This window comes from Pseudochaenichthys georgianus, chromosome 13 (genome assembly GCF_902827115.2).
Source record: "Pseudochaenichthys georgianus chromosome 13, fPseGeo1.2, whole genome shotgun sequence".
Taxonomy (NCBI): domain Eukaryota; kingdom Metazoa; phylum Chordata; class Actinopteri; order Perciformes; family Channichthyidae; genus Pseudochaenichthys; species Pseudochaenichthys georgianus.
In genome coordinates, this window is record NC_047515.1 from 3,932,336 (window position 1) to 3,943,678 (window position 11,343).

The 11,343-nt window shown below is 45.1% G+C and overlaps 1 protein-coding gene across 1 annotated transcript; it reads left to right on the top strand.

Annotated features, from left to right (window-relative positions):
• The first annotated feature begins 889 nt into the window (after positions 1–889).
• exosc5 (exosome component 5) lies at positions 890–11,299 on the top strand. The gene is made up of 6 exons (XM_034098168.2): positions 890–1,076; positions 4,271–4,384; positions 6,012–6,133; positions 6,225–6,365; positions 10,854–10,943; positions 11,108–11,299. Exons 1-6 carry the CDS (start codon positions 977–979, stop codon positions 11,201–11,203), a joined length of 663 nt encoding a protein of 220 aa, XP_033954059.1. The 5' UTR covers positions 890–976; the 3' UTR covers positions 11,204–11,299.
• Positions 11,300–11,343: the final 44 nt, after the last annotated feature.

Consider the following 11,343-nt stretch of genomic DNA (forward strand, 5'->3'; position numbering starts at 1 on the left):
TAGGGCGGTGATATGCACAGATTCATTGTCCATATTAAAAAGCATACAACAACTGCCAGAGAAGACATTCTCATAGAACTGAATCATAGCCTGTTAAGACTGCACAGAGGCGGTATAGATCTGCAGCTCTGTTGGGTGCCTGCACATGAGGGGGTGAAAGGGAACGAGTGTGCTGATAAATTAACAAAAATTGCACTACAAAAGGAAATAACATTACCAGTTCAACTTGGAAAAGGAGAAGGAAAAGCAGTAATTAAGAAAAAAGGGATGGAGATCTGGCAGAGAAGGTGGGAGAAAGACCAGAAAGGCAAAGAGTATCACAAAGTACAAAAGATAATTACAATTAATATTTATAAAGAAAGAAACAGAAGGGAGGAAATCCTGATAGCTAGACTCAGAATAAATCACACAGCTTTGAATAGTACGCTGTATATCATGGGGAAAAGTGACAGTAACAAGTGCGGGAACTGTGGAGTAAAAGAAGATGTAGAACATATCTTGCTACATTGTGACATAAAGCTGAAAGAGAAAAACTAAAGGCTAAAGTTTTAGAGGCAGAGAGGGAATGGAGTGTGGTTGGTGTGTTGGGAACAAAAGGAGAGGGAGTAGAGCTACCAGAAAGGCACTGTTTACATTCCTGAGTGAAACTGAGGTAGGAAAAATAATTTAACATTAGATCAGGAAAGATCATGTTTTTTGTTGATTTATATATTTTATTTATATTTATTTTTGATTAGATAATAGGTTAAGAGATGGAATGATATGATGATTCATACTCATGTACAGTAGGTGGCGGTATGCACCTTTAAAGTTGTTTGCAATCCGCCAAAAACCGAGAGAAGAAGAAGAAGAAGAAGAAGAAGAAGAAGAAGAAGATAACGACGTCATCAGTGAGTGCCGCAAATAGCAAAACAGATTTCGTCACTAGCCCGCAACAAAAATCAGTCCTCCATCGCGGTTGTAGTGTAGTAGCAGCATGATGGAAGTGTGCGGCTCTACGAACGTTTCTCTGAGGGAGTTCGGCTGTGAACAAACGTTACTGTCTCGACCGGACGGGTCAGCCTCCTTCGTACAAGGTAACGCTTTAAGAAACTGAAATATCACTCAGAGAATATCACTCCGTCTGTTGTTAGCCTCCTTAGCACATGTGCACAAGTCAGTCAAGTCCCATTAGTTGGTATCGGCACCTAACTCGAACCTATACGTTCTTATCTATTCATAATGTGTCTTAACTACAGCCATATACAATAGCACATATGTATATTACCCACCATCAGTGTTAGGAGCCGTGTTCAGATGTCTTCTTTAGTAAACATAGTAGTACACTACACATGTAGAAATACTCACAAGTTAAAGTCCTGCTTTCAAACTCTTACTGAAGTAAAAGTACATAAATATTAGCATCAATAACATAACTGATGATGTACTTTTCACAACTGTTCATCCCACTAAGTTACTCACAAAGTGTTAAACCTTTTTGGTAACCCATTTGTGACCTATGCTTGCTTATCATTTATTTCCCGAATGCTGTGTTAAAAAACAGCAAACAGTGAGTGCATCTGTTTTGCAGAGGCACAGTATAGGAGATGTTGTGTCTGTCAGTAGCAGATAACATACTCTTGTGGGATTTTACTTGTATATAAATTACCCTTTCTATGTAGTACTACGTACAATGTTGTAGGGCTGTAACGGAATATCTGAATATCCAAATATTCGTTCGTTGGAGTACTATTCGGGATTCAATTTCGTTATTCGGATATTTATTTTATTTATTGAAATCTCCGATATCAACGTAAGAGCTTGTGCCTCTTCGGGGGGTGCTAACACTTAACCATACACGTTATTGTTTACTTTCTCCCAGGTTTCGAGTTCCGTGGGAGCCAATGGGAGCTGAGCTCCCATAAGGAGGGGCCTGAGCTCCCACGGACCCAGTGAAATCAAACATCTGTGGGGGTCGCTAATATACATTACCAACAACCATTATTTTGATCACAAATAATGCATTTTTCAATGTAATGAGTATTATTTACGTTAACGAGGTAAATAGGCAAACAAAAGAACTACGCATCATATTCTCTCTTGAACGACAATATGCCTGCACTTCACCTCTTAGGTGTGCAATAACATATTGCGCAATCTATGCCTGTGAGGCTGTGAACGTGCTGCGCGCGCCCGAAGAATGAACCGTTATATCAACACACATTCAAATATATTGACAAGATACACACATACTACGAGTACCGTAGGCAAGCAGATGATTACCATGCCGCCACTGCGGCATAACCTCCTTTAGCTTAGGAAACACTGGGGCTGCAGTCGGATAGTTTAAAAATCAGCTCCTAAGTTCTAACCCTATCGTCTATTCCTTGACCTCTGAGTGAAAGGTCACGGGGTTAAGGGATAGTGGATAGGAGAATTCAAAAGGACTTAGGAGAAGAGACTGCAGTACTTTAGAGAATCGACTGCACTTTCACTATCCGACGTGTTTATGATGCGCCAGCGGACGTCATTGTGTGCGTCTGCTGCTGTGGGGAAACCATGGAAACTACAGTTTTCTATACAGCGGACTACAACATGGATGTTCAATAAGAACGAGGGACTACTGTGAACTCATCTAGAGACTCTGCCCCGTGCTCTGATGCTGCTGCTTTGCTTTATGAACGTGGACAACAGAGAAACATATTCTTCAGGACCAAAGCTGGAATTGAAATAAAGAAGGAAAGTGAAACGTATGCTCGTCACCCTCTCCCTCCGGTCCACATTAATACCAATGATCCCAATACGTATGATTGTATGAACTAAAGATCTTAAAATCAATACAGATGTATTTATTATAAACGTTAGTCCTTAACATCTATCACTGTGTATATCACCATTCAAACATCTTTTAGAAGTAGAACAAACCACACACAGCTCAGTGAAGACTGAGATGTTGACTTTATTTGATCATTTCAGTAAAAAAGTAACGTTCATATTTCTCTTTTTGATTATAATACTGATGAACGTTCAAAACAAAGCACTTTGGCAACTTACCACCTATGTTTTAAAATGCTTAATAAGCACAGTAACTTTCATGATATCATTTCTCCGTCATAATCGTTTTTTTCCGTGAACGGCCGACTGTTGAGTGACGGCAAATGCTGCGGCTGCAATGCATTGTGGGGCAGCATTTTCTCCTCTCCTTTCGGTTAGGGAGGTCCAGTGGTTCCTAAGCTAAAGGAGGTTATAAAGGAAGTTTGAAACCTCCTTTCCTATCATTCTCATCATTCTAGAGAATTGGAACGGCACTTATCATGGCTGCCACTGAGGGACTTCCGGGTCATTTCACTCCTTTAGGAAGGTTCCTAAGCTAAATGGACTATTCGACTTCAGCCTGGATCTTCCGAAAGGAAAGGAGAAAATGCTGCCCCACAATGCCTTGCAGCCGCAGCATTTACCGTCACTCAACAGTCGGCCGTTCACGGAAACAACCGATTATGACCGAGAAATGATATCATGAAAGTTACGGTGCTTATTAAGCATTTTAAAACGTATGTGGTAAGTTGCCAAAGTGCTTTGTTTTGAACGTTCATCAGTATTATAATAAAGAGAGAAATATGAACGTTAGTTTTCACTGAAATGATCAAATAAAGTCAACATCTCAGTCTTTACTGAGCTGTGTGGGGTTTGTTCAACTTTTAAAAGATGTTTGAATGGTGATATACACCGTGATAGATGTTAAGGACTAACGTTTATAATAAATACATCTGTATTGATTTTAAGATCTTTAGTTCATACAATCATACGTATTGGGATCATTGGTATTAATGTGGACCGGAGGGAGAGGGTGACGAGCATAAGTTTCACTTTCCTTTTTTATTTGAATTCCAGCTTTGGTCCTGAAGAATATGTTTCTCTGTTGTCCACGTTCATAAAGCAAAGCAGCAGCATCAGAGCACGGAGCAGAGTCTCTAGATGAGTTCACAGGAGTCCCTCGTTCTTATTGAACATCCATGTTGTAGTCCGCTGTATAGAAAACTGTAGTTTCCATGGTTTCCCCACAGCAGCAGACGCACATTCATGACGTCCGCTGGCGCATCATAAACACGTCGGATAGTGAAAGTGCAGTCGATTCTCTAAAGTACCGCAGTCTCTTCTCCTAAGTCCTTTTGAATTCTCCTATCCACTATCCCTTAACCCCGTGACGTTTCACTCAGAGGTCAAGGAATAGACGATAGGGATAGACGATAATACTGGCTCTAACAATACTGTTTTTCCTCCTCTTGTAAAGGCGACACAAGTGTGATAGCCGCGGTGTACGGACCAGCTGAGGTCAAAGTCAGTAAGGAAATCTACGACCGAGCAACCCTGGAGGTGTTGATCCAGCCCAAAGTGGGACTGCCCAGTAAGTGAGGATTGTATTTCTCATCAGGCAGTTTTATCTGTCTAATGTTGTTCTGATGAATTATGGCAATCTTCCTTTTCTAGTACCTTTGTGAAGAGCACTTAGATATTGAGAATTTTTGGGAAAAAATTACTAATTGCGATTTATTTTTGCATAAAATACAATTTTGATATGATTAATTTTATTTGAGGGATTGATCATGTATGCATTATTACTCATTACCATTGAAAGCTCTATGTATTCTGATCATGGTCTGGGTTTTGTTATTATTATTATTATTATTATTATTTTTAACACATATTTTTTCCTGTAACAAATATTGCTACTCGTGTGATTTGAATATTGCATTGTCCTTAGTGTGATTTCAGTGAAATGGCAGTTAATTGTTAAATCCTATAAGTAGACAGGGTTTCCCACATATAGACTTATGGCCGCCAAAGTATATTTTGCGACCAATTTCGTTTTTTTAATCCGTCCGCGAGCACCACGCCATCTGCTAACTAGTGGACAATGATCCCTCGCTCTACGCCTCCTGTCCCTGTTCGCTCTGCTATCGCGTGAAGGGTCTGCTAACAAGCGACCAACAGAAAGGAGACCTTACGACAAACAGAAAGACACAAAGCATATATAATAAGAGCAAAATAACTGCTCAACAGAAGGAAATGGGTTAAAAGACAGAGCACTGGACAACAGAGTAATTGGCACTAGAAGACAGACAGAAAGTTAACACTAAAGGGAACACGGTATCGGCTCTGGCAGTTGAACGGGTGGATTTTTGTGGTTCTTGGAGCATTAGGAGGACTGTGACTGTTTTTACAAACTTTTCTTCTTCTATGCAAAAGCTACACTTCCAAAACCCACCACAAGGTGGGAGGGGTGAGCCACTTTCCTGTCTGATGTGTATCTTTGAAATGTATCGATTCTGGTTCTGCTTATCGATTCCGGTTCTTATCGATTCCCCGTTTCGATTCCAAAATTATAAAAGAAAGAGGTCAAATGTTTAGATAACAAAAATATCTTTATTCTTTTAAGCTTTAACTGACATTTTTACAAATAAAAAATATACATGCAATACAAATGTATTGCACAATAGCTGTGCTTTATTTTAACTGAGCTGCCTGTGGCAAGCTATTAGCAGGCATTACACTGTGCCTCGTCTTTCTCTTTCTTAGTGTAGTGGAGCCTCACTTCAGAGCGTTTACCGCGACCCATCTGGTGTTATGAAGTGACTGAGCTCGTGAACTGTCTACGGGGGGGCGGGGGAGCCTCGCTGCGGGGCAACTGTAGACCTCTGTCGCCTGTCAGCGCAACTTACATGGTGCCGGCCGTCAGCAAACCGAGCCGGCCGTCAGCAAACCGAGCCGGCCGTTAACTTCCCGCTGACGACCGGCCGTTCTGTGATTCTCCAGAACACACAGATGGCCAGTCCGCCCCTGTATTCCACCGGGTCACCGCGGCGAGGACGGACCCGGTGGAATACAGGGTCTACCGCGTTTAGGAACCGTTAAGCAGAACCAAAATTGTTTATTTTGTATGGGTACCCGGTATTTTCTTATCGGTTCTCACCTGGAACCGAGTTTCGGTTCCCAACCCTACTGATGTGTCCCATCAACTCCTCATCCTCCAGGTGTAAGGGAGCGATCCCAGGAGCAGTGTGTGAGGGAGACCTGCGAGGCGTCTCTGCTCCTGACCCTCCACCCCCGCTCCTCCCTCACCCTGGTCCTCCAGCTGATCCATGACGACGGCTCCGTATCCTTCAGTAAAACGTTGTGCCGGTAGGGCGTTGTAATGGGGCCTTAAGGTGTTTCCTGGTGAGAGCTGTTCCTTAGCTGTTGCTCAGCGCCTGGCCTGCTTCCTGAACGCAGCCTGCATGGCCCTGATGGACGCAGGCCTGCCCATGAGCTGCCTGTTCTGTGGGGTGACCTGCGCTATCAACGCAGACTCTGAGATCATCACGGACCCCACCGCGGCTCAGGAGAAGGTACATCAGAGGGCCCTGTAGGGCAGGAAGCTTTGGCTGCACTAGTTGACAGCAGAGGGGGAGTGAGAAGTCACATGACCTCCTTTATGTAACTTTCATTGTCTTTTATGCATACAAGTTACATGTTATGGTAATATGCCTCCTTACTTAAATAATGACGGTTAAGTATAAACATACCTTTAGGATTATCATAATACCTTTTTATTAGTCCCACAGAGACAAGTCAAGGGGCAAAGATATCTTACAAATAATCAAGAAGTATGTATACAAATATGAAAGATAAAGTAGAAGTTACGTTCCATAGTCAGAGTTCACCAATGTTTAGTAAAGAAACGAAACAAACAGCCAAGTCCAGACCTCAGGGTCAACAATAAAATGTTGGAGCAATTCACCCTTTGTCATTCACCAGCTGACCTACATACCAACAAACCACCCCCCAAACGGGGTCCCAACAAATAAAGATAATACTAGAAACAATAAGGAATGGCAAAATTAGCATTTAGCACATTTTCTGGGGGTTTGTTCCTCTCCAATAGCTAACCACAGCTGAGGTGAGAAAAACAAATCCTACATGGAAAAAAGATCAGTTGATAAGGACCCACATTGTCAGGCTTTTTCAAGGCCGATACCGATCAAGGGGACCGATAACCGAGATACATGTGCAGTCAAATCAGAAAATCTTGGTGTCAAAATGTAGAATAACACAAACTCCAACACAACTTATTTGAAATGCATTTAAGCCTATATTATGTTTAATGAACTTTTAAACATCTTACAACTGGTTTCCTCTCTGTGCCCTTTTCTTTAGTGCAGCCATCTGCAATGAGTTAGAGAGAGACAAGAAGTGGGGCTGACATGCTTAACTAACAATAATGCTTAATTTATTATATCTGTCTATCTAGCATAACATCCCAATAAGCTGCTAGCAACTGCAAAACACTGGTGCTAGCTAATGTTTAGCAAACTATTAAAAGTGAGGCTATTACAGTAGACCTAACGTTAGTCTAGTAGCCTCACTTCTAATATTTTGCTAAACATTTGCTAAATACATGTTGGCTAGCTAACGAGGCTCCACTCGCAGCCCCCCCCCCCCCCCCCTCCGCACCACAGTTACTCCGCTGCGAGACGCTGCACGCACCCCCAACTCTGACTGACTTCCCGCGTCCCTGTGTAACTGGGAAACTGAAGTTACCCACTGTAACTCCAGCTTCTATGAGTATTGGCGTAGCCCTCTAAGGCTATCGCTATTGGGTAATCCCCCTGTGCACCCGCGCCGCAATGAAACACTTTTTAGGCCCCACCCTCGGGCCTCCTTCCGGTATAAATAGGAAGGAGGCCCGACAATCTGCTCCCATACAAAATAACTTTTCTTCAGCTATTCGTGGAGCCAGTGGGGCCCAGCGCTTAGAGGGCTGCGCCAATACTCATAGAAGCTGGAGTTACAGTAGGTAACTTCAGTTCTATTTCGTATATGGCTTCGCCCTCTAAGGCTATCGCTATTGGGTTAAGGGCGAAGCAAGATGGAGTCTGCGCCGCACTGGGTCCGCCCGGTACTAGAAGCACAGACACACCTGCTCAGATAATAACCCATGCCTATTGTGCCATGCGTAATGGCGCATCACCGTCCCTGGAATATAGCACAACATGAATATTCTCCATGAGGGGACGAAGGCTGGAAACAATACATACCTGCCGCTGTGAGAAAGTAGAGACGAAGGTCATACTTTGCCCAGTGACAAAAAGAGGGGGAACAGCAGCTCTCTGCGTGCAGACAGGCAGGAGAGCGCACAGCTGGATCCCTGACGTCACTCACTCCGACAGGACACCCAGTTCAGGGTGTGTCAGAGAGGAATGGGAGACATCCCTCAAATACCATTGAATAAATGAACAGGGGGAAGACCAAGATGCAGCAGTGCAAATGTCTTCCACTGACATTCCTCCGTGCAAAGCCGTAGAGGAGGAAATTCCTCTGGTGGAGTGCGCATTGATGTTCTCCGGGGGCTCCACCCCAGAGGAGACGTATGCCTGTGACACCGCCTCACACAGCCAGTGTGACAGCCGTTGTGCAGACAGAGGCTGCCCGATCGAGCGCTCTCTATAGTGCACAACCAGGCGCTGAGAACGACACAAGGCAGCCGTGCGCGCCACATGGCAAGACAGCGCGTGCACAGGACAGAGGAGATGAGACGTGGCTTCTTCCTCCGACCTGTGAGGAGGGGGAAAGAAGCCATCCAAGGTGATCACTCTCGACTCTAAAAGAGCTTGTGATGACCTTTGGCATAAAAGCCGGGTTAGGGCTTAACACAGCTGAACTGCCATCTCCTTGGATCTGGAGACATGACGGAGCCACAGAGAGAGCAGATCCCACTAAGGCGCCAGTGCGCGTGACACAGGTCTGAGTATTCGTACTCCTCGAAGAAAACGTTTCGTCCCAACCCCGAAACCCACGTGACAAGATGATATGGCAGCCGCATATACCTTGATTGCGTTGAAGGCCAAATTCCTGTCCAACAACAGCTGGAGGAATGACAGCACGTGAGGCAGGGGGCACGTGATGGGGTCCAGGCTTCTTTCTACACACCAACGCTGGAACGCTGCCCACTTGGCTGTGTAGGACGCGCTGGTAGACGCGGCCCTGGCTCCCTGAATGGTACGTACAACATCTTGAGAGAGGCCCAACTCCTCTAAGTGTTCCCGCTCAGGGGCCATGCCCATAAGTGCTGGCCTATCACTGGGTGACCGCTGATCGCTCCCTCCACCTGTGAGAGAGCGTCCCCACGCCACAGAATTTACCACGGTCTGCCTGACAGCGTACGCTGTAGGCATGGAAACCAGGAAGCGCCCGTGCGCTCCGGGGCAATTAGGATCACTGACAGACGGTCCTCCTGCACTCGGTCCAAGAACCGAGGGATCACAGTACAACAGTCCCCTGGGCCATGGACGATGTGCGAATGCGTCAATGCGCCTTTTCATTATCACCCTGTTGAATGCTGACGGATCGAGGATGGGTCTCATTCCCCCTGTCTTTTTCGGAACAAGAAAATAGCGGGAGTAAAACCCCTGATTCTCTTCCCCTTGAGGAACCCTGGAAATCGCCTCTTTCAACAGGAGTTCCTGCAGCTCTGACTGGAGCGCAAGACACTGTTCCTGGGATGACAGGAGTGTTTCCATTGAACTGTGGGGAGGGGGAGGGAGAAGAGGCAAACTGCAGGGTGTACCCTCTGCTGATCAGCCTGCTCATCCATCTGTCCATCAGACACACACACGCTGCCACTCTGAGATTGATAAACTCACACAAACGTTTGAGCGCTTCCTGTGTCTGAGCTGATTCACCGCTCTTAATCTATTCCCTATCAACACAGATATCGGCAAAGCTACAGGCAGGCAGGGCCCCGGCATGTCCTGGAAAGAGTTGAGAGTGCCATACGCCCTTGAGCCTGGACCCAGCAGATATCAGTCAGTGTTTGCGTTTTTTACACACACATCCTTATCAGGCTTCGGAGACAGCAGTCTTGAAGGGGGGGGGGGGGGGGGGGACGTTTTGGTCCGGATGATTGTGGTAGGCATGGTGACGGGGGTGTTGGTGCGCCTCCAGGGGGAGGAGGTGGTTGACGTAGGCACGGTGACGGAGTCGGGGGAGGTGGTGCGCGTCTCTGCTTCGATGATTTTGATGGGCGTCGTTGAGGAGCGGGGGTAAAGGACATGCTGCCAGCCCTGCGCATCGTCTTAGTTTGGTCTTTGAACTCCAGGAAGGAATCGGTGCCAACCCTCTGTATCTCCTTCATGTGTTCAGCGATCTCCAGGAGGGTGGGCGAGGGTGATCAGAGAGTAGAGAGAGCTGTAGGGTGAAGGAAGAGTATCCTCAGAGGTGATAGGGCGGTGGAGACTCCTCCATTTGTCTCCCATAATCACGACATTCCTCGGGCGGGTGCAGTGATAGATTTTCATGGTTTTCTGAGCGATGTGTTGCGTCTTTCTCCTGTTTTGATTCCTCTTGCCGCGTGTCCTTGGCAGAGGGAACAGATTGATGACGCAGGCAGTTGAATATGTTAGAGATAAACAATTTCACTCGTGACTTGTTCAGACAAACTCCATTTGCCTTGAAACATCACATCAATCTTTATTTTTTTTAATAAAGATTGATGTGTTCCCTGGCTTAAAGTAACTAGAGAAAAAACAAGCTTTGTTATTGGCTGATAAACATTGCTGAATCCCCACTTCAAGCAAATGTATTGCACACTTGTAGTTCTTACAGGCCAGACTACTCGAGTCCATTTATGTCTTAGTAACACTATTGATTGCACTCAATTTGTTGTAACTCATGGTTTGCTAGACTCTTGTGAACATTTAGAAGTGTAACAGAAAGACAGGCTTATTGAGGGAATGGTAGATACACCAAAGCGCACCAACATCAACAAACAGAATTTGACTTCTGTCACAATCCTCGCTGAATTTGTTAATTTGATCTTGTCCGTTTCCTCTCAACAGGAAAGTCGAGCTTTGATGACTTTTGCTATTGACAGCAAGGAACAAAGAGTGATGATGTCATACACCAAGGGATCGTTTTCAGTTCACGAGGTCAGTACATTAATGTGGAACATTGTCAAATGTAAGTCTGTGTGATTGCCACATCTGTTGGACAGATTATTGTGCCGGCACTGTTGGTGACCTGCTTCAGGTCTGATGGAGACGAGGGGTGTGTTGGACCTGATTAACTCATGCATGTGTTTCTCCTCCTGCAGCTGCAGCAGTGTATAGCAGTCAGCCAGAAGGCCTCAGAGAACATCTTCCAGTTCTACAGGGACTCCGTCAGGAGGCGCTACTCCAAAAACCTCTGATGTAGCAGCAGCTCCCTTTTTCCTACTCGTTTTTTCCTTTTTAAAATAAATAAATGCTGATGTTATAAAATATTCTTGATTTTGTGAGTTTGGATATTGCCCTATGTAGAAGTCGGGGCAAAGGAATAAAGCAAAGATGA